Genomic DNA, 24,599 nt, shown 5'->3' with positions numbered 1-24,599 from the left:
TAGGTTTAACACAATCCTATAATAAATTACTGGGTTTTTGTATTTTTCTAAAGGGAAATATTCAGGACAGAAATAACAATGCTATGAAAATAAATTTAAAGCCTTTTAAAGCAGATGAAATATCAGGTTGAATAATCTTTTTAAAATGAACCAGAATTGATTGCTTAGGTTTATTGAAACATGCTGAAAATGTTCAACTGAAAATGTTAACTATAATTCAGTGCTAAAATAAATTTTACTTTTTTCTGTGCTACCATGTAATGTAGAAAGCTCTCAAGAGCTTTTTGAAACAGAAGCATTCAAAAGGGCCTTGGGGGAGGGGCAGGGTAAAGGGCCGGCAGGGAACTGGGAACAAATGGCCATCCACTGGGCAGTGACTGAGGATTCGAAGAGCAAGTGTGTTTTGTTCCTGCCATTCTTGGGATGTGGACTCAACAGCTACCGAACAAAAATCCCTGATGCTACAAACACAAAAAATGTGCCCTACGACTATAAAAAGCGAGGTAGGGTTTTTTTTGCAGGGGAGAAACGCAACATTTAGAATTCATACCTTAAGTACGGCTGGAATATGAGGCAAAATTGACAACTTTTGTATTTTTATTCTGAGTACTTTTGCAGCTTTCCAACAGGACTGTCCACATGCGGGAGGGAGTGAAGCCAATCTCTCCCTCTCTCTTCAGCAAACCAGTTCGCACCCCTATGTCCAAAAGCTGGGAGTCAAAGAAAGAAAACGGCACTCACCTCCCCAGCCCCTGCGGCCCCTCATCTGCACAGAAGGGCACCTCACCCACTGAGGACGGGGTCACTCTCTTCCTCGCCAGCCACATGCCTGCAGAGAACGTCCTCCATTCCACCCCACTCCGCCCCAGAGACCTGCCCCTTGGTCACCACCCAGAACAACCCACCTTCACCTGCAACACCTAACTCCCCGACCATCCCTCCTCTCTACCTCTCAGGACTTGGTCCCTACCACACGTCCTGGACAGTCCCAGAACGCCTCCACTCTCTACCAGCTCTGTGTCTCGGCTCACTTCCTTCCCTCCCAGCTCTGTCCCTAAGGAGCATGAGCTTCTCAACCTCTCCTCGCCCAGCTCCCACCTCCGTAAAACGGGAAAGATGATATGTACTTCGTGTTCACTCATTTATTCCACGAGTATCTGAGCACGTTCTGCAGGTCAGGCACCGAGAATACAACTCCTGTCCTCATGGAACTGACGTTATAGACTCTCCTGGGACAACGATGGTTGTTGTGAGGGTTAAATGAGTTGATACACATAAAGAACAACGCACAGCACATAACATGCGATATTTGCCACAGCTGATCATCTCAACTGCTCTAACTCCAGCACAACTATTGAGTTTGGGGAAACTGCTGAGTTTCCCCAAACTCACAGCTTTCCACTGTGCCAGCCTGGTGAAAGCTCAGTCCTGGATTCATGCTACATTCTGATCTCCATCACTGGTTTAGGCTAGAGAGGGCATCACAACTGTATCGATCTGTTCTACTGAAAATGTGGCTCGCATTTCCAGTCTCAGCTGGACCCTCAGGCGGGCTCACTGATTACTTCATTTGTTCTCGGTTGATTCCTTCTCTCCTTTGTGGGACTCCTCTTTCCCTGCTTGACTCTGAAACACTGAGATTCCCCAAGAGCCCGTCTCCTGCCCTCTTCTACGTTCTCTGCGCACGGGCGCTCTGCGCAGGGGCTCGTGATTTCAACGGCCTCTGACACGTTGGTTCTCCCAGCCCAGGGTCCTCAGCCACATCCCACAGCGTCAGATTCAAAACGCCGACTGCCTTGTCAGACCCCAAACTCAGAATGCCCCAAACCGGCTCCCTTAGCTTCTCAACTCGTCCTTACTCGTCACGTGTTCGCTCTCTGTTCGGTGTCATCACCATCCACGCAAGCTCCTGGCGAGCAACTCTGGCGTCAATCTTATCTACTCCTGCCCACCACCCGCCCCGCCACTTCCAAGCATCAAGGCCTACTGAATTTACTATTAACCAACAACAAACGTACAGGGTCTGAAATCTGTTCCCTCTTCCCCATTTCTGTTAACACAGCCTGAAGTCCTCATCAGCTCTGAGTAAGCCAACTACCTGGCCTCCCCGCCTCCAAGCTTTTTCTCTTCAAATTTACCATCCATAACAGCTACCAGAGTAACCCATTCAGCTTGGCTGCAATCAAATCAGCCCCTGCTTAAAACTCTTTGGCAGCTTCCCAAAGCACAGAATGAGAGATGAAGTTCAAGCTCCTAAAAATGGCATAAAAAAGCTTTCCGTGATCTGGTTCCGTAGCTCTCCACCCTCTCGGTCCCTTACTTATACTCCTACCAACACCCACGCCTGCGTGCACTTCCAGAACACATCTGCTGCTTCTCACCAACATGCCTTCACTCCTTTTCTCCCATTCCCCTCCCCCCCACCTCCGTTCTCATACACACACAGACACATGCACAAATGCTAATTCTCTCTCTCTGATCCTTTAATATTCAGTTCAGACATTATCTCTTCCAGTAATGCTTTGTTTGGCCATTCTTTCCATTTCTCTTTATTACAGTGACTGTACTGTATCACAAATATCTGTTTTTGTGACTCTATCCATTGTCGACTGTGACTTCTCTTAACTGCAGGACCACAGCTCTATCCATCATTGTATCCCTAGCAATTAGCACAGTGCCTACAACACAGATGGCAATCGTTAAACGTTGGTTACGTTATACTGTCTAGTCTCATATCAAGAACAGCAAGTAAGTCATCAAGTGCCAGATTGTAAAATTATATAAAACTGAGGGCTTCCCTGGTGGCGCAGTGGTTGAGAATCTGCCTGCCAATGCAGGGCACACAGGTTCGAGCCCTGGTCTGGGAAGATCCCACATGCCGCGGAGCAACTAAGCCCGTGAGCCACAATTACTGAGCCTGCGCGTCTGGAGCCTGTGCTCCGCAACAAGAGAGGCCGCGATAGTAAGAGGCCCGCGCACCGCAATGAGGAATGGCCCCCACTTGCCACAACTGGAGAAAGCCCTCGCACAGAAACGAAGACCCAACACAGCCATAAATAAATAAATAAAATATTAAAAAAATACTTAAAAAAAAAAAAGTTTGTGCTTTAAAAAAAAAAAACACTGAAAACGAGAAGTTAGGTGATTTTTCCTTTCTGAATGTTAAGCGCTATTACTAAAATGTTATGAACAAGGCTTAAAGATTAGTTGCAGCTCCATTCAACAAAAATCAGACTTTTTACTCTAAAAAAAAATCAGACTTTTGCTATAGTTTATCCTCCAAATGGTTTCAAGTCTGTACCAAAGGAAAAAGTTTACAATTCATAAAATGTATCCCTAAGTGTTTTGACGTCTGAAAGAAAGAGATCTTGTGCCCAAAGCAGGATGCGCTTGGTAGGGGAAGAGAGTAAGAACATGGAGTTATAAAACCCTTGAATTTATACTGAGTAAGAACATGGAGTTATAAAACCCTTGAATTTCTATAAGCTAATATCAGATTCTCAAAAGGGTGTGACCCTCAGTGGGTAAAGAACTATTGCGCTAAAGGATCTGTCTGATTCTTCTCTCTTTACCTCTGGTGCCTTATTTCCAAATATTACTACTAGCTTCTTCACAGATCACTTACAATTGCCCAATTCTCTCTATTCACAGTCTAACGCTATCTGATTATAAGAATTTCCCAAAAGTATCATGTCAACATTCCCTGAATCAAATATTGCTGTCCCAAATTTATACATGCTACCATTAAACTTTCTTATTTTAGATTATGACTCCATCAACTCATCTTCAGAAAAAGAAAGAAAGGTCACTACCACCATTTGTGCATGTGGTCAGACCTGCAGTTAGACTACCGGGTACTTTGACCCATCCACTCTTCTCATCTCATGAATACACGGACACAAGTTTCATTTAGGAGTAAATTTAAGCAATGGCTGGAAATATATCATTTACTCATGTTACTTTTCACATTCTAGATAAAAGAAAGGGAATTACATAGTCTCATAGTCTGATAACATGGTGGCAACCTTCAGCAACAATACCCTATTTATTAAACAGTGTTGAAAATGATGGCATGTTCCCCTTGGAGATCTACTTCACATGCTCTTCCGCAGCTCAGTGGGCTGGAGCCAAGCTGCCCGGCTTTCAGGCTCCACTTACTAGCTGTGTGACCGTAGGCAACAGCCTCTCTGTGTCTCTGTGTCCTTGGCTATAAAATGAGGATAACAATCTCCTCCTCGCAGGATTTTAATACAGATTAAATGAGTTAATATTTTCTAAGTGCCTAGAATAGTGCCTGACATATAAAACTATTAAGTGTTTTATAAATAAATAAAACAAAACGGTAATATTCTGAATGCAAATGCAATTTGCACCCACAAATGCAACCGCAGGAATAAAAGACATCATACATGTTTTAAGTTAGAAAAATATAAGGTAAGGCAAGGCCTTTCTCAAACTTCTTAAAATGCAGTCAATAAGTGGAAAACATATGAAAGTAGAAAACTATGTAAATCCAGTGCTTAGAAAAGTGTAAAAGAATTACAGTTATCTGTACCCCTTGAAATAAATGACTACATGTTGGAGTACCTCACAACCAGCATTAGAAACTATTATGCTCTATTAGATACAAAGATCATATTAAAAACTCAAGATATCCAAAAGGAGTCACTTTTCTGTTTCCAGTTACTATTTTCAATTAAATATTGATTATCAGTGATTAATTTTATAAGTAATTATTAATGGGAAATACTAAAAAACATTTCCATAAAATAAGTTTAAGGTATAAAGAATAATACAATACGTATGAGTATTCACCATCCAGTTTGGGGAAAAAAAAAAATTACCCTTACCTCTTATATTTACTCTGTGTCCTTCCCCAAAGTAATGTTATTCACTTATCCCAAAATTTTGTATTTATCATTCCCTTTAGAGTTGTAGTATACTGGTATCCTTAAACAGTATATTACTTCACTTTGCATGTTCTTGAATTTTATATGAGTGCAACCATGCTGCATATTTTTCTATGATTTGTTTTGTACCAACAGTACATTCCTCAGATGATCTGAGTTGTTGAGCACAGCTATAACTCATCCATTTTCAGTCATGAACAGCATTCCATTGTATGAATATACCACTTTGCATCCTACTGTGGATTTGAGGGGTTTTTTGTTTTGTTTTGTTGTTATGAACGGTGCTGTATGGACTAGACACATCATCTGATATGTCTGTAGAGAGGTTTCCCTAAGACATACTTAGGAATGGAGACACTGGATCATAATGTATGTGCGTCTGCACCTTTATTTAATATCACCAAATTTTTTTTCTAGTGGGTATTTTTTCTAGCAAGTGTTCCAGTCGCTCCATATTTACATGAACAGAAATATCATTTGGCTTTTAATCTTTGAGAATCTAGGAGAAATGAAATGCCTTCTCATTGCGGCATTTGGTTAATAATATGGTTTTAATATGCACTTCCCTGATTACTCATGAGGTTGAATATCTTATAATATGCTTATTGGCCAAATGACTTCACTCTTTTATGAAGTACACATTTAAATCCCTTGCCCAGTTTTCTGTTGTCTTTATTCCACTGTGTGGCAGATCTTTATTTGTGAATACTAATCCCTATTGTCTTTAGATACCTATTAGTGAAAAGAAATTGTTAATTTTGATGTAGTCATGTTTGCTCATGTTTTGCTCTACGTATGCATTTTTACCTTATTTATTCAGTCATTAAAACACTCTACTCTGTTATCTTTAGAAAGTGGTATGGTTCTACTTTAACTATGCCTTTATCTTACCTACAGATTTAGATCTATAATCCAGCCCAGTTGGTTTCTCTAAATATTATGAGGTGCTGCTCCAACTCAACTTTCTTCCACTTAATCAACCAACTACCCCAATTTTTTTTTTAAGGATTTTCTTATTTATTTATTTATTTATTTTTGGCTGTGTTGGGTCTTCGGTTCGTGCGAGGGCTTTCTCCAGTTGCGGCAAGCGGGGGCCACTCTTCATCGCGGTGCGGGGACCGCTCTTCATCGCGGTGCGCGGGCCCCTCTCCACCGCGGCCCCTCCCGTCGCGGGGCACAGGCTCCAGACGCGCAGGCCCAGCAATTGCGGCTCACGGGCCCAGCCGCTCCGCGGCACGTGGGATCCTCCCAGACCAGGGCCCGAACCCGCGTCCCCCGCATCAGCAGGCAGACTCTCAACCACTGCGCCACCAGGGAAGCCCTACCCCAATTTTTGAAAGAGCCATCCTGTCTCCACTGACTGGCAATACCAATGCTGTTACTGATGATCACGTTTCCTTAATGAGTATCTTACTATTATCCCTTGGATATTTTGTAGAATTTTCTAGTAGCCTGTGTGGAGCTGGTATTTTTGAGAGAGTATTTTTCCTTTATGTTTGAAGACCATTCAATTTCCTATCCCTTCTTGAGCCAATCAATATGAGCTATGTCTTTCTAGGGATTTGTCCCTTTGATCTAAACTTTCAACTACAGGAGCATAAAGCTGACCACTCCCAAGACAGCTATGGGAGCACACTCCCTTCTTCATTCCGGAAGCATACTGCTTTGTGACCTCTCTCTTCCCTTGACTAATCTTGCCGGCAGTTTTCAATTCTGGTAGTCTTTTCAAATAATCTGTTTTTAGTTGCACTGTTTTCCTCTCTGATTTACTTTTGTTTTCTATTTCATTAACTTGCATTTATTTCCTTTTTATGTTACTGGAAGGAGTACTCTTTTATTCTTCTAATTCTTAAGAATTCAGTTATTATTTTTCAGCCTTTAGTCCTGTAAATAAGCATTAAAGTCTACAAGTCTCCATAAAGCACCACTTTAGCTATATCACACAACTTCTGATATATAGTATTTTATACTGTTAAATTATAAATATTTTGAGTTTTTCTTTGGCCCAAGAGTTATTTTGTAAATAATACACCTGAATTCCCAAACATACAGGGAAATTATGTTACAATTATTGTTATATATACTGTTATGTACTTATAGTTAATGGCATTGTAAACAGAGAATGCAGTGATGCCAATATACTGAAATTTGTTAAAACTGGCTCTATTTGACCAGAATATTATCAGTTTTTTAAAATGTTCCCCATGTGCTTGTAAATACTATTATTAAAATCTTCTACATTTTTGTTGATTTTTCTCTGCTTATTCCAACACTAATAAGCAGAGAAATTATTTTAAATTTATTAAAAATCAATTTAAATCTCTCTTTAGTAAGGGAGACTGTTTTTAATAACTTACAATGCTGATGGATTTGCCTGTTTTTTTCTGTGGTCCTATCTATTGCTTGCTTAATATATTTTGAAAGAATATTATCAGGTACACAGCAATTTTAAATTACCGTTCTTTTATCTTTTTATCATTATTTGGTGACCCTCACTCTCTAGGATAGTTTTTTTCTCCCAAAGTCAACTTTACACAATATTAACACAGCCACATAACACAACCTTTCTTTAGTAAGTATTATCAGGCATGTCTTATGTTTATCCTTTTTATTTTCAAGTTTTTATATCCTTTTTAAAGGTATGTTTCTTATAAAGAGCATATAACTAGATTTTGTTATTTTAGCCAATCTGACAATCAGTTTCCGTTAACAGGAGCATTTTTTCCAATGTATATGCATTTAATTTCTAATATATTTGCATTTATTACTACTACCTTATTTTGTGCTTTCTACTTGTATTCCCTTTTCTATGTTTCTTTTCTTCTTCCTTGTCTTTTTTAAAAAAATTAAGTATTTTTTCTCATTCTATTTCCCTCCTCTACTAGTTTGGAAGATACACATACTATTTCTAGATTTTTATTCCTATCTCAGAAATTTTAACATGAATACATAACTTACCAGGGTCTACAGCTTATCAATAATTTTACCCTCCTCCCAAGCTTTACAGTGTTTGTCTAAACCTACCCTTATTTATCATTTCCTGGGTTTTCTATCCTTACATCTCAGACCTTCCATCTGCAACCACCTTCCTTACCTGTGAGACTACAGTGATCAGAAACTCAGAGAACATAACGGTGGAAGTATGACCACGACTGATAACTGACTGCTGCCTCAACCCAATACACTAAGGACAGGTGGCAACCCCAGGCTCTGCACAACGCAGGTGACCATGAACAGGTGGGGGTTAGTGTGGCCCTGAACCCTGAAAATAGCTGACACCTTGCTTCCCTCCCCACATGCCTAAGGTACTTCCGAAGAACAGACTGTCAAAGTCTGCCTTCCGGCCATAAACCATTTTTGAAGTTAGTACAGTAAAACTCCACACTCGTCTGCTATGGATGCAAAGGAGGCTGCTCCTCCCTCAAGAACCCAGCTTGCCACGGTAAGAGCTAACGTTACAACGCGTCTCATGACACTTAAGGTTTACCAGTGTCACACGTGGCATTACATTTTATTGTTGTCACACATGGGAAGTTAAACATATAAATAAGGTACAAAAGGTACAAATGAATACTAGTAAGATGAGGTTAGTTAAGTTTTTAAGTTTTGATTTAAAAATACAGTTTATAACACACAGAGCACAAAAGCCCCTTAATTAACATAAAATTAGGTCCAATGTGAAACACTTAGAGAACATATATAAATAAGATGGTATTTTTTACATAAGAATTATTACCTTAGTGGTTGAAACATGATAAAAAGTGTGCTTTCTCAGCACTAGGTCTAGAGAAAGGCACTAGTTTTCATCTATCCTGTAGCATACAGTGTAATTTCCCAAAGAAGCTTGAATTTTTTTTCTGTTTATTTAATAAGAAAAACACACACCAGTCCTACAGCTATTCTGAATCAGAAACATTCAGGTAAACAAAGTGTTATTTTATTTGGAATATGAAAGTTTTGTAGATGCCTAGTTATTTCCATGTAGACAGTAAAAGAGCCAGCTCACTTATCAGCCTCGTCTACCATACGCAAGCAGGTATCGGATCATGCCAGCCAAAAGAATGGCAAGCATCATCTACCTTATTTTATTAAATATCTATGGTAGAGAACTGATGACAAAGTACATATAACAGGTTCACGAGATAGAGCTCTACACAGACCATTAAGAAGTGCCAGAAATAATCTAGAAAACTGTCTCGTAATAATAAACGCAGAGGATTTTACATCTTTGGAGAACCATAATTAATGGCAGTAAAACCACCTTATTCCATAGGACTGTAAGTCCACAACACATGTGCATGGGTTGTGATTTACTGATTTGAAAAGAGGAAAAATATAAAAATACAAAATTCCTCAAAATAGTGCAGAGCTCAAAAGTAGCCAACTTGGCGCACAGATTTTAGCAATCACCTCCAACCAAGGCCACTTCTGCTTCTAGTGAAGTAAGCCTTTTATTCATAGATGATGAAGCGGTAGTGGTGACAGTCATGATTGGTGGCCACACCATCAGAGCAATTACTATGTGACTCTCTTAGCGTTATAGCATACAAGCAAAAACTCGGGAACACAGGAAAAATCAGTGTTTACTTTTATACTTTTCCCACTTTTAGTAAAGCAAGCATACATCTTCTTGTATTTTTAATCATTTAACATTTAATACATAAAGAAGATGATGAATTATATAATCGTTGTCACTCTCTGCTTCAAGACCTTTGGCAATTCCCCATCACTTCCAAGATAAAAAACAATCATGGCAATACAAAGCTTTCTTTTCTTCATTTGCTTCCCATCTAATTCTCTAGCCTCATCTCTAGCCATTCCTCCACTCACCCTACAGAGTTTGCCCAAACATGACTTGCAGGTCCCACAATGTGTGTGTGTGTGTGTGTGTGTGTGTGTGTGAGAGAGAGAGAGAGAAAGAGAGAGAGAGAGAGAGAGAGATGCTTTTGCACATACAATACCCTGTCTGGAATATTATTTTCCACATCTTCACTAAGACAAACGACACACATCTTTTAAGACATGGCCATCCCCTCCATGCGTGTGGGACAGAATATCACATCAGTTACCAAACTAAATTCTTAAGGTTTGTTTTCCTATGTTTCTTCCCTAGTACACTGGAAGCTCTTCAGGGCAACATACCGTATCTTTCATCCTAAGAGTCTCACTGCCTTGCACACAGTAATCCATCATGTTCATTCTACAGATGAACACACTTGGGCCCAAATAAATTGAATTATTTTCCCAATTTCATAGGCCAATTAATGGCAGATTTAATATTAGAATCTAAGACTTCTATCTTCCAGTTCAATGCTCTTTCTATAAGTGCACCTAAGGATACCAGATCAGAAGGAATTATGCATTAATATCTATAATGTTCAAGCCAGACACAGAGCTAAACGGAGTATAAAAAAGTGAGAGCTTTACAAACAAAAATAAGATACAAGTTAGTTATAAAGAATTTTCAAGGAATAGGAATAGGTGATAAAAATAAATAGAAAAGTTAGATAGAAAAATACTATCTTAAAAATAAGAATCACATAGGAGTTAGTCCAGTGACATATAAACTTTTTAGGACATGAAAAAGATAAATAATAAGTAAATAAATATATCTGTAATCAACTTCAAAGTAACTAAACATTTTTTTCCTTAAACAATATAAGGGGTAAAGTATGTAGCTAAAAATCAACAAGATCAACCATTTATGCCACGGTAAAAGGAAAGTAGCCTTATTTGGTGTATAAGTTACCTTTTATGGGAAAAAACTTGTAGGAAGCAAGATTTTAACTTAAATAAAAAATCATGGGCTTTCCTGGTGACGCAGTGGTTGAGAATCTGCCTGCCAATGCAGGGGACATGGGTTCAAGCCCTGGTCTGGGAAGATCCCACATACCGCGGAGCAACTAGGCCCGTGAGCCACAACTGCTGAGCCTGCGCGTCTGGAGCCTGTGCTCCGCAACAAGAGAGGCCACGATAATGAGAGGCCCACGCACCGCGATGAAGAGTGGCCCCCGCTCGCCGCAACTAGAGAAAGCCCTCGCACAGAAACGAAGACCCAACACAGCCAAAAATAAATAAATAATTAAAAACAAAAAACAAAAAACACCAGTCCAAGAAGAATGAACTGAAAAAAGCTCTCAATTGAGTAAAAATAATATTAACCAACTCAGATGTATACACTTTTAAATATTATAAAATACATAAAATTTTTAAATAGCCTTTCAAGTTACCCTTGGGGCACAGGGGAGCAGGGCAATAAAATTCTTCTCCCAGGGTTCACCTTCATTCAACGAGCACTGAATGCCCACCATGTGCCAGCTCACTGAGAGGCAAGAAAGGGCAGCGGCTACGAGTATAGATCTAAATGGATTCAAATCCCGCTTCTACTGCTTATCAGCTGTGTGAACTTGGGTAAATCACTTAATCTCTTTGCCTGTTTGCTCACCTACAAAAAGGGTCTAAAAACCGTAACAGGATCACCGTGAGAATCAAACGAGCTAGTCAAATGTAAAGCACTCAGAACAGCACCTGGCAGGCGGAGAGCAGCGTAAATGCAGTAGGTGCTGTACCTGCCACGTCACTACTACCACTCGACCACCCCCTGGCATGCCAGGGTGAGGAAGACAGTCTCCATCCTAAAGGAAACCAGGGTCAGGTAGGGAGGATGACACAGAAACACACCATAACACAGCAGAAAAAGCACAATAATACAAGTATAAAAGATGGATCCACAGGTGTAACAGAAGAGAATTAACTTTCTCTGACAAATGGGAAAGGGATCACGGAAAGCATTTTAGACGAAGAAATACCTGAGATGAACTCCTGTCCACCTTTCAAAACATACCAAAACGTATGGGGTAGTGGGGAAAAAAGTGTGTACCAGGTAGAGGGAACAAAAGTACCTCCAAACACACGGAGAAAAACCCAGAAATCTGTAGGTCGGAGGGGCCACCAGAGAGAGGAAAGAAACAGCAGGGCAGGACCATAAACCAGGGCCTGGGATCTCATGCGAAGGATCTTGGTTTTGTCCTGTAAGTTAATAAAGATCCAAGGAAGGGGTTTAATTGGGGTAGTGACTGAATCAGACTTTTTCCACAGAGATAATTTTGGCAGCAGCCTGCATGACAGACCAGAGGAAGGAGAAGTAACTGGCTAGTGTAAGAGTGAAGTGCTAAGCTCACTGACACCACACAGGAGTAAGAGACCACCAAGAGAACACCCACACTCGGCTCAACTCTGGCTACTCTCTCTCAAGCATCTTTCCCAGAAACTTTAGCCTTGAACGTCTCCATGAAGTCAAAGTGTGTTGAGGACATAGAAAACTTGAAAACGCTGACTAGACACAATGAAACTGCGCTCAGTTTAAAAATGTATAAAACCAGGAAAGCAGGATTTGTGTTCCTCTACAATCAAGAGCTTTGGTTCTTAGGTTCTGAAAAATATTCTTAAAAACCTCAAATAGAAATTCTCATGCTGAATTTTGATGAGTAAGATCAAGTTTTTGTCTCTTGCAAACTATTCAAGGCTGTCTCAGGCAGGATTGCAGATGAAGATCAAAACAAGGTAGAGACAAAAATTAACCTGAAATGGATCACAGACCTAAATGTTAAAGCTATAAACTTAAAACAAAACAAAACATAGCAGCAAATCTTCCTCAACTGGGCAAAGATTTCCTAGAATTCAAAAAGCACAAAGCCTAAAAGAATAAAATTATCAATTGGACTTCACCAAATGTGGTACAAGCCACAGAAAGGGAGAAAATATTTTCAATCTCTATATACAACAAAGAACCTGGATCCAGAATATAAAAAGAACTCTTGCAACTCAATAATAAAAAGACAAGCAACCCAATTAAAAGTAGATAAATGATTAGAACAGATATTTCACAAAAGAAAATACAGAAATGGCCGTTAAGTACATCAAAAGATACTCCAACATCATTAGTTATCAGTGAAATCCAAATGAAAACCAAAAGGATACTACTACACACCTACTGGAATTGCCTAATTTATTTATTTTTTTTAACATCTTTATTGGAGTATAATTGTTTTACGATGATATGTTAGTTTTTGCTGTATAACAAAGTGAATCAGCTATATGCATACGTATATCCCCATATCCCCTCCCTCTTGAGCCTCCCTCCCACCCTCCCTTATCCCACCCCTCTAGGTGGTCACAAGGCACCGAGCAGATCTCCCTGTGCTATGCGGCTGCTTCCCACCAGCTATCTATTTTACGTTTGGTAGTGTATATATGTCCATGCCACTCTCTCACTTCATCCCAGCTTACCCCTCCCCCTCCCCATGTCCTTAAGTCCACTCTCTAACACCTGCATAGTTATTCCTGTCCTCCCCCTAGGTTCATCAGTACCATTTTTCTTTTAGATTCCACATATATGCGTTAGCATACAGTATTTGTTTTTCTCTTTCTGGCTTACTTCACTCTGTAGGACAGACTCTAGGTCCATCCCCCTCACTACAGATAACTCAATTTCGTTCCTTTTTCTGGCTGAGTAATATTCCATTGTATCTATGTGTCACATTTTCTTCATCCATGGAATAGCCTAATTTAAAACGTGGACAAACGTTTGCAAGGATTGGAGCAACTAGAACTTTCATACACTGTAAAAGGTGAAATGTTACAAGCACTTTAGAAACTAGTTTGGCAGTTTCTTGCAAAGCTAAACGAACACTTACTACATGAGCCAGCAATTCTGCCCAAAAGAAATGTAAGCATATACTCGCAAGAAGAATGGGATGTGAACACTCATATCTGCTTTATTCTACAGCAAAGAACCAGAACCAGCTCAAATGCAGGCATACCTCGTTTTCTGGCACTTCACTTTACAGCGCTTCGCAGACACTGCGGGTTTTTTTGTTGTTTTTTTAACAACTTGAAGGTTTGGAGCAACCTTCTGTTATCAGATGATGGTTAGCATGTTTCAGCAAATAAGTATTGTAATTAAGGTATGCACACTGTTTTTTAAGACAATGCTATTGCACACTTAACAGAGTACAGGACAGTGTAAACATTTTATATGCACTGGGAAACCAAAAAATTCATGTGACACACTTTATTGTGATATTCATTTTATTGTGGTGGTCTGGAACCAAAGGCCAAGGTCTGCCTGTAGTAAGCCCATTGTAGATGAAGAGAGAAACCAATTCCATCACACGATGGAAGACTACTGAGCAACACAGAAGGAATGCACTACTGACACAGGCAATAACACGATGAAAACGTGATGCTGAGCAAAAGAGCACAGACAGCACATACTGTATGGTTCTGTTTATATGAAACCCTAAAACGGTAAATCTCACCTTTAGGGATCAAAACCAGATCAGTGGTTGCTCGGGCAGAGGCAGGGAGGACCGACGGAGATGAGGTACAAGCAGGAAACGTTCTGCATCTTGACGGTGGTGGTGGTTACCCTGGTAGCCACAGGCGTGTCAACACTCACCAAAATGTTACATGCACACTAGTGTATACGTACAACCTTCCTCAAGCTAAAAACATATACAAATAGCTATAAGATGACGCTTCAGTGTATAATGCAAATTATACCTCAATAAAGTCTATTAACCCACACACACAAAACAGGGTAGCGTTTTAACTTTCGTCTTAGGATTGCCTTGATCCATAAGCACAAGAACATACTATGTCTTAGGAAGACATACAACTGTCTTCTTCGATATATTCCAAACTAAATGAATGAAACCATGAAAAGGTGTGGATGCCACATTCATTAAGCTACTCAATTTTTTTTTCATCTTTTTTTGGAGTCTAATTGCTTTACAATGTTGTGTTAGTTTCTGCTGTAAACAAAGTGAATCAGCTATACGTATACATATATCCCCTTATCTCCTCCCTCTTGAGCCTCCCTCTAACCCTATCTACCCTCCCCAGGTCAAGGTTCTTTGTTTTATGCAATAGAGTAACACTGGGACATTACCCTTGACGTTCAGGTCAACATTACACATAAGGTAATATGGTGACGTCTCTCTCAATCTAATGCTCTTTAAAAAAGAGTTCAAGGCAGCCTTCCTCAAGCCACAAAACATATACTAATAGCTATAAGATGAAGCTTCAGTGTATATTACTCTTCTATTACTGATTTAACAGACAGCCTTGTTCTTAAGGCCAGAACAACTAAGCAATGTTTAAAGTCAAAGCCATAGAAGCAATGGACAAATTTTATAACAACATCCTTTTAGATGGCAGTATGTCAGTTAAAGTTAATTGTGGACAAGAGAATAAGGAATTAAGCGTCAGCTGATGCAAGATGCATTTAAAACAAACATAATCTAATAATATAAATAAAACAAACATTTATTGAATGCTTAAAACTGTGCTAAGCACAGTGCTTCATAAACTCTAAGGTTACCATCCCCATTTTACATATGGGAGAATTCAAGCATACGGAGACTAAGTAACTTGGCCAAGGTGACTCATCTAGTAAATTATAGGATCAACTCAAACCCTTAACCACTATGTTTGCTCCCCTTCAGAAAGAAACACTATTATTCAAAAATTGAACTCCAGATTCACCAGAGACCTAAATATGAAAGGTAAAACTACAAAACTATTAGAAGAAAATCTAAGAAAATATCTTTGCAATTCATGGATTAGGAAGGACTTCTTACTACCCACAAAGTCAAAAATTTGACAGACGTAAATATATTAAAATTAGGGATTTCCATACCATAGTCAAAGTCAACAGGTGACTGGGATTACTAGCTCAAATACACAAGAAATTCTAGGAAATCAACAAGTAGAAACCGAACCAAAAAGAAGGGCAAAGAGTATGAATAAGCCAGACATGGAAAGGGAAACTCAAATGGCCAGCAAGGATATGAAGAAATAATCAACCTCGCTAGTAAACAAGAAAATACATATTAAAGCAACTACAATATTCTATTTAACAACTGTCAAACTAGCCAAATGCAGATGTTGTACAATACCAAAAGCTGACAAAAATAGGAATTTTTATGTTAACACTGGTGAAGGTAAAAATTGGTGTAGCCGTTTTAGAAATAATCTGGCAGAATTTAGTGATATTAAATATGTGACTAACCTATAACTCAGCAATACTATGCCTGGATGTATGTTCCCAGAGAAACTCTTCCACAGCCATTAGCAACATGTAAAAAGATGCTTTTTACAGAATTATTTGTACCCAAGAGTTGGAGTCAACCTAGGCAGCCCTCATTAGGGGAACTGATGAGTAATTGATAAGTGCTGACACAAACCATGAAATACTGCACAGCTGGAAGCAATGAACTAGATGTACTTACAGGAACATGAACAGATCTCGAACAACACGGGGTGGCGAAAGTAAAATATACAGCAAAATATCAGGTACACAGATGCAAAACACACAAAGAACTAGATAATTTTACAAGGACAGAGACATAGCCAAGGACATATATATAAAACACATTAGATTGGGTGGAAGTGAGGGTTGGGGAGGACAGGGTGAATGGGAGTTGAGGTAGGGAATGAAGAGGGAAAATTACAATCCAAATAATGGGAGTATGCCTCAAAGCAGACCAAACCAACTCCCTGCACCCGAAATGTTTTAAGTGATACCGGCACATCAACTGTTAAATTTGATGGATTTACGGGAATAATTAGAAATCCATTTTTATGAGGTGATTGAGTATTCTACACAATACATTTGGTTTTTACTATGACAAATTTGAAAATTCGCAGCTTCTAGTTCTTCCTTGTTATCATCATAGATAAAACGGTCTAATAATGGAATACCAAGCTACTAGCCTGGGAAGCTGTACCCTGGTCCAAGCAAACTAGTAATAGGAACTTGGCAAAGTCCTTTTACCTCTTTGAATCTGTTTGCTTATCTGAAAAAAATGGATTTGGATGATTGTCCCGAATCCCTCCAGCTCCACAATTTCTATTTTCTTAATTTTTATTCATATGAAATTATTTTCTTTCTGCTCCAACTATTCCCTCCCCTGCAACCAAAAAAAATAAATAAAAAACAAGAGTATCAAAAGAGATTTAGAAAAGTGACGTAGCAATAGGAATGAATAGCAACTTAGCTTTTTAGGGTAGAAAGGAGAAAACATTAGAGATACAGTGATGTTCAGAGAGCCTTTGCAAGTATCTAAGTCAGAGTGACGTTAACTTGAGCCCAGGTTCAGACACTGTATTCCGTTAAGGATTTTACTACCCACTATTCCACGCGTCACCACTGCCCCTTCTCAAAACACATATTATAGTCTCGTATGGAGTTTCTACTTGAAGGCCCTAAATTGCAGCTTATCTGTATCAATTTTCAGATTAAAAATGATGATTCCCTAAAAGTCCCTTCCATATTAAAAATGTAAGATTCCAAGAGAATGATGAATTTTTTAATCAACAAACTGGTCACCCTGAGCATTTAATAAAAAACCAAGCATTCAATTAGATCTGTAGATTAAATGGATATAAAGACATTAAAAATAAGGGAAATTAGACTATATTGTGGCTTGGTGACCATGAAGAGTAACTGAGGTATCTAAAGAATAGTGGTGTCACATTTTATAAAAAGAAAATTGGTATCACAATATTTAAAATATCTTAAAAGCTGGAATTAGAATATACCTAAAATTTTGAAACTGGAACATTTTAAAAGAGAAAAGAGATGTCTTGCAATATTTTTAGAATACAATAATAAACATGAGAAACTGACATCATTCCCATATTTATCTTCATTCACACTGAAGTTTAAATATGGATGGGGAAGGGGCGGGGGAAGGGGAGTGGGAATTAAGAGGTCACGAAACATCTGTTCCTAATAATTCCAGCACAGATGCAGTTGTTTCAGCAAAAGCGAGGATGAAGGTCCTCCAGGCTGCCCTGCTATGAGGTCTTCCACCCACAGCTACAGCGCAGACCCCAAACCCTGCACATCAAGTCCCAGGAACAGAGTTGACTGGAGGAGAAAATGTGTACATGGACCATTAACTGCATGCCCTGTGTCTACAGAGCACCTGTATTAAATAACAAGGAAACGTTTGACGAAATAAACGAGAGGAAAACAACCTCTTAGAGAATGAAAAATAAGAATCTAATAAAACGTTTCATAGCTGTAACGCAAGCAGGGACTTGAATTCCGCTTTTTTGGCTGTTCCTTCTGGAATCTTTGGATTTATCTACACCTAAATGATATACTCCAAAATGTTTTAACAAAATTAATGAAGTGAGTTGAAAACATTAAATTTTTTTCTCTGAACACAATCCACAGGCAAACTTTACTCATTAGAGAGCACCGTGCTATTTAAGTATGTTGCCATACTTCCAAGACACTCCGTTTCAGGTTAACAAGCAGCATAACCCACCCCATCACGTGCACAGCATACTGAAAAACTGTATTTGGTAAAATCGATGTCCTAAGAATGTTTCCTTTGCAGATACAATTCTTCAAACGCTGTCCCATAGAGATGTCTGTCAAAGGGTACAAACTTCCAATTATAACACGAATAAACTCCGGGGAACTGATGCACAGCATGAGGACACTAGTTAACAGAACTGTATGCTGTACGTGAAAGCTGCTATGAGAGTAGTTTTAATGTTCTCACCATGGCGACAACAGAGTGTAATTACGTGAGGTGAAGGGTGTGTTGACTAACCTTATCGTGGCAAACATGTGCAATATATACATGTATCAAATCATCACACTGTACACCTTAAACTTACACAATGTTGTACGCCTATTACATCTCAATAAAGCTGGAAAAACTTAGAAAAAAAGCCACTGTCCCATCCAAAGGAAAGATTATTTCCTATAGCAATGCTTGTATAACAGATCACATTTAAATTTAACCAGGGTTGCTACAGAACTTTTCCTACTATGTGTATATCCATTTATTTTCTACTTTTAATATAACTAGTTTAATGATCATTTAGCTAGTTACAGGCACAACATACAGCCTTTTTAAAAGTATTTTAAAAAATACATTTTATTATATTTCCTAATCAGAGTATCTTTCTAATTTAAAAATTTTTACTTTTCTTTCAACAATGAACTTTTGTTTTATTTAGCTTATAGCTCTATTAGAGATGAACATACATTTCCCCATAAATTAGTGATCATACTGCAAGGATTAAGAAACCTTTTTCAGTCCTAAATACTATTTCTACCATTTCACCAAGTCCTCTAACCTCTCATTGCACTTTTGCACACCAATGCATATCTTCTTCCAACATCTGCATGACTTTTCTTCTCCTCCATTGCAATTCACTACAGGTAGTTAAGAGTAGCTAACAATATAATTCCACATGATATTGCATCTGTGTTTACATCTGGCTCTAATCACATGCTTAGAAGTGATTTATACAGGGGAAACCAAAAAAGGAGAAAAAAAAACACAACTATGAGAAACAATTAAGTTATTTTAGATGTATCATTCTCAACTTGATACAACTTTCTCACCACAGGCTTCAAAGTCACTGAAATTGCAAACATAGGGTATGGCATTTCAAAAACACTGGATATAAGAAAGAAAAAAAAGTACTAACCAAATATTTCATATGCTTTTATACTAGGGTCATTTTAACAAGTGATTGGTGCTTTCAATTTATAAGATAGTTTAAGTTTTGCTCCATGCTACAACTGTATATGTCATGGCTTTGTGGTAAAGTTCCTCAGTTCATAAAAAAATAAGTTGATAGTAACCAAACCTATTCACTACTGAGCTCTAGGAATTAGAAAACCACACTCAAGAACTGTGTCAGGAAATGTAAAACTATATTTACACACACACACACACTCTCTCTCTCTCTCTCTCGAAGAACTATGACACCCTGAAATGAGAATTCACACAGGCTTACCTGATAATTCACATAATTCCTACTTATTTCAAGATAAAGAGTATTACTGTTGCATTATGGTACTGGTGTTGGTGCATTTACAGAAATACCATTAAAAAAATTAGGGAAGTAAATACTTCTAACATTTGACCTAATGAAAGGCTTCTAAAAGTTTACAGTAACATTAACATAATTATATAGACACAGGCCAAAAAGACATAACTAAATACATTAAATCTCATGCAATACAAGTTACAGTACCAATTTATATTTATTGAAAAGTAAGAATTCTTTGAATACAAGCATACAATAATTAGTAAACTGCAGAGACTCTTAAATGCATTTAAAACTTCAAAACAAATTTACATTCCTTAATTTACAATTGGTAAATTTAAAATTTATACACTACCTGATTCTAAATCTTAATTAGAAGGGGAAGGAAAAGATAAAAATCGCTAACATCTGAGTGACTGCTGGTAAATACCTTCTTCAGTAGTTGTCTGCCAACCCATGTATAGTTTTAAGTCTATGTAAGTTATGAAAAAATAATTACACAGTATCACCGATCAGTTAATTTCCAATTTTCTTACCATATTCAACTAGTTACATTTTTTAATGTCTAAAAATATTTATTTCCAGGGATCTTACCATGAATGAAAAAGAAGATTAGAAAATATAGTAAGAATGCAAAATAAATATGGACCAATCATTACATATTCTTCTCCAAACCTAACAACGTAAAACAAAACTTTCTTTAAAAAAGCAGTAATACAACTGGTCTAAAGCAAGACTAAATTGACAGCAATCTCAGTTGCAAGATTTAAAAAGACCAAAAGTATACAACTGTTCAAGCTAAAACAATCCTACTTCTTTCCAGTCCTAGCAGACTAGAAAATGCTTATGCCTAATTTACCCAGGGCTAGTTTGAAATAAGGGTAAGACCCGGAATTATACGGAAGGTCCCTATCAAAGCAGAGGTCCCAAATCAACAGGAGATGGACAGATTCATGGTATCCTACACCAATAATCATCTTTGTTAGCATCCTCTACTGGTGGTTTCCAAAGACAGCAAGTAGAAATGCAAATGACAGAAGATATGTACCTGTTAGTCCATCTAGAGTGAATTAATCAGTATGTGGTCATCAGCAGCTAGAGTACATTTCTCAAACAGACAAATAAATAAGTAACCACAAAGAGTATAAGTGGAAAATGAGAAGGCAGATTTTTAAAATACAGCAAACAAAGCATTACATTATAAACGGTAAGAAAAAAAAATCAATTTAAGCCACTAACATCATCACCATAGAGTTACTACATAAGGTTTCAGGCTTTGGCCAAACCTTGCTCAACTGTTTTACCCCTGTCAAGTTACATTACCTGATGCTCCCATTAACATCCTACTCTGCAGATATATTCCGGAAAGGAAATTTAAATGTTTTACTGAAGGCTTAGCAGAAAATCTGCATGCCTTATTCTAAAATGAACAAAAAATTATTTACATATAAATTACAGCATAAAGTATCTCTATGACCATCTCCCACTGTATACATCATTTATTCCTTCATTAAAAAGATTTAAGAGTTAACATTTTCCAAGCGATTCTCTCCAATAAACAACTGCAACTTAAATATGACTGCGTTGCTAAGAAATCTTAACCAGCACCTATCCTGAGGTTTCACAACACAATGGCATACAATTTCATTTTTAATTCGCAAATCATGAGGCTTAATCGAATAGCGTGGCTGTAATAATCAGCAATGGATGAAATGCATCTGAGAACAAAAAGAAATACAAGGACAGAGCCAACACTGATGAAAATGGAAGATACCTGTAGTAGCACAGTGCTATCTGAAACACCTTTTGTTTTCTCAGAGTGATGCACACTGCAGACGAGACATTTTGTGCTAAACAGCCCCAAATCTGTTTCTCTAATAGTAAACACAAAGGAAAAACACTGACAGCAAGCGCGGTAAATAAATCGCTCCCTTGAGAATGAAAGCAGCAGACTGGAGGGGCTGACACGCGCAGGGGAAAACTAAACACCATCTTTTTCTACCTGCGCAAGTTGCCATTTGCTGCAGCCGTCCAGCAGCTCTCTTTCCTGCTGATTTCAAGTACCTTTCAGGATCGCTTTTTCCCCCTAAGTCAGCTGTTGATATGCCTTATGGGTGTAATATTCGTATCACAGGATCTTTAGGAGGAAAATCCATCCTTTCCTGCTCAGGTAAACATGTTTACAGCAGCTGCACAGACGCTGGGTGGTTCAGACTCACATGTCACACACATGTCGTCAGCAACAAGAAAAGCCCCTTTCTCTGGCGACGAACATTTTAAATAAGGTAAAACGCGAACAGCCCTTTCCAAACCAACTTACCTTTCATAAAGCCACAGCAGCAACAGCTCGATATAGCACACACAATTTGACGCTAAAACAGGAAATTAAAATTGCAATAGCCTGTGCTCCGCTGCGGCCGTAACAAGTCATCTCTCCACAATGAGGACGCCCAATATTAGTTATCGATCATAGCTAACGGAGGTCTTTAAAATGCAAATGTGTATTTGGATAACTAACACCGTTCATGAAAGCGGTGATTCTAATGTCGACTCGAATATATTAAAATTACGTTTACGATTGGAAGGAAACATCTTGAAACCGCCTAAAAGCTTCGTATCTGCTTCGAGACAGGAAATCCCACACAAAATCTGAAATTGCCAGGAAAGGTTACAAAACCTCGCGTTTCGCATCCCAGAGGGGAGGGAGAAAGGGGGCCAGGGCGTGGGGGTGGGGCGAGCGCCGGGGAGTTCTGACTTAAACCCGCATTTCCTCATTTTCTGGCGGACACGGCGATCCCATTTCAGGCGCCTTTATTTCCCGACTCTCAGAAACTCGTTTTAAAAATAACGCAGGAACCCACACGAGCCCCTCGGTCCGTTAGGTCCGTGCAATTCCTTATATAGACTCGGCCGCAGCCGGCGGCAGGGCCGTTGCCGCCCATTATTCTCCAAACAGGTACCGGGCGGGCGGGGGCCGCGCTCCAGCCTCGGCCCTGTCGCCGCAGGAACTGTCCAGACAATACCCACCAGCAGACGTTCGCTGCCGAGCGGTGGGCGGGCGGGCGGGCACAGCGGCGCCCGAGATAAGCAGACATGCAGTCAACTTACACCGTTTCTCCCAACTGCAGAAGGCGACTGTGCAAACCACCACCACATGTTCGGGGCTCGCGCTCGCTCTCTCGTCATTATTGTTATTTTTCTAAACTCTCACGCCAGGCAGGGCGGGTGTGCGTCCCCGGCGCAACGGCACTCATCAGTAAACACCGCGGCCCGCAGCGCAGGCAGCGGCGCCCCGCGTCCGTCGGTCCGGCCGCCCCTCCCCCACCCTCCTTCCACCCGAGATCCGGAGCGCCGTCCAAGCTCCGTTCGCCGGCTTCACGCCCCGCGCGTCCGGCCCAGGTAACAACTTCCCCAAACCGAAAGAGCACAAGGGAGGCGCACGCTCGGCACCCCATCCCGGCGCGGAGGAGGCGTCCTCCCGGGCGGGGACCTGTCTGCGGTGCTTACCGGTCCCGAGACCAGGTAACAACTCCGCAAACCCGCCGCCCCCCGCGGCTCTCGCGGCCGCAGCTCTGCGCCCGCCCCGCCCGCCCGCCCGCGCCCCCGCCGGCTCCCCGCGGGACGCGGACCGCGCTCGGGGCGCGGCGGCGGGCGCGGGAGAGGAAGAGCGCTTAGGCATCCGCACCCCGCGCCGCGAAGCCCCGTCCCGCGCCAAGCGCGCCTCGCCGGCCGGTCCCAACTTTACCGCCGCCGGCCCGGCCCGGCCCGGCCGCCCGCCGCGCGCTCCGCGCCGCCCGCGCACACGCGCGCACGGACGACACGCAGCCCGCGGCCGCCGCGTCCCGCCGCCGCCGCCCGCCCGCAGCCCGGCCCGCCCGCCCGAGCCGCGGGGCCCGAGCGCCGGCGCCGGCGGGGCTGCGGCGCACGGAAGCCACTCTACACAGGCAGCGCCGGGCACAAGTTAGTTCCTCGGCTCCGGGGCCTCGGCGCCGCGGGGACGAAACGCCGAGGGCGCCGAGGAGGAGGGGAGGGGGGCGCTGAGGGGCACAAGAGTGGGGAAAAGTGCGAAAAGAAGCAACAGCCGCTCCCCCGGAGCCCAGAAAAGTGGACGCCGCGTCCCGGCCGCCCGCCTGCGCCGGGGATGCGGCGGCGGCGGCGGCTAACGGTCCAGCGAGGCGGCAGGGGCGGCGGGAGCCGCTAGGCGGAGAGACCAGGTAAGAGACATAACGGTTCAGGGAGAGCGGGCGGCCGCGGCGCGGCTCCCGAGGCGGCGGCCCGGAGGGGGGCAGAGAGCACTACTTTCTACTTTCCCACTCCACTTGGCCCGTCCCTGCCCGGCCGCCCCCAGCCCGGCTCGCCCCCCTCGCCCCCGGGGGCGCCCCGGCCGCCCGGCTCCCCCTGACTCCGCCGCTCCCCGGTCCCCTCCGCCACTCACCGTTATTGCGCCGCGGGTTCGCCTGCTTTCTGCGCTTACACCTGGGGCCATCCGCCATGATCCTCTCGCTTGTGTCTAAATGCTCGAGTCACCTCCTCCCCCTCCCTCCCTCCCCCTTCCCCCCCGCCCCTCCGCCTCCACCCCTCCCCCCTCCCCACCGCACCTGGTTTACGACACTCGCGGCTTTACGACATCACCTTCCTTACACCTAGAGCCGCTCGCTCTACGGCCGGAACCTTGTTGCTAGGGAGAGGACGGTTTGCGGCCGCTGGGGGAGCGGCCGAGTTTGCATTGAGGGGCGAGGGAGAAGTTTCCCCCAGGTGTCGCGGGCTGGGGGCGGGGGCGCTGGGGAGCGGTGCGGACGTGGTCCGAAGGGCGACTGGCCG

The 24,599-nt window shown here is 41.3% G+C and overlaps 1 protein-coding gene across 4 annotated transcripts in view; it reads right to left on the bottom strand.

Moving 5' to 3' along the window:
• Positions 1 to 24,315, bottom strand: part of ZEB1 (zinc finger E-box binding homeobox 1) — a 213,111-nt gene extending 188,796 nt beyond the window's left edge. For all 4 annotated transcript variants that reach the window (XM_057541985.1, XM_057541987.1, XM_057541986.1 and 1 more), the window contains exon 1: positions 24,214 to 24,315. In XM_057541985.1, the coding sequence (XP_057397968.1) occupies positions 24,214 to 24,271 (58 nt within the window). In that variant the 5' untranslated portion in view covers positions 24,272 to 24,315. The remainder of the gene's footprint in view (positions 1 to 24,213) is intronic.
• Between the last annotated feature and the right edge of the window lie 284 nt (positions 24,316 to 24,599).

The sequence above is a fragment of the Balaenoptera acutorostrata genome, chromosome 3 (genome assembly GCF_949987535.1).
Source record: "Balaenoptera acutorostrata chromosome 3, mBalAcu1.1, whole genome shotgun sequence".
NCBI lineage: Eukaryota > Metazoa > Chordata > Mammalia > Artiodactyla > Balaenopteridae > Balaenoptera > Balaenoptera acutorostrata.
This window is presented reverse-complemented; position numbering and strand designations above follow the sequence as displayed.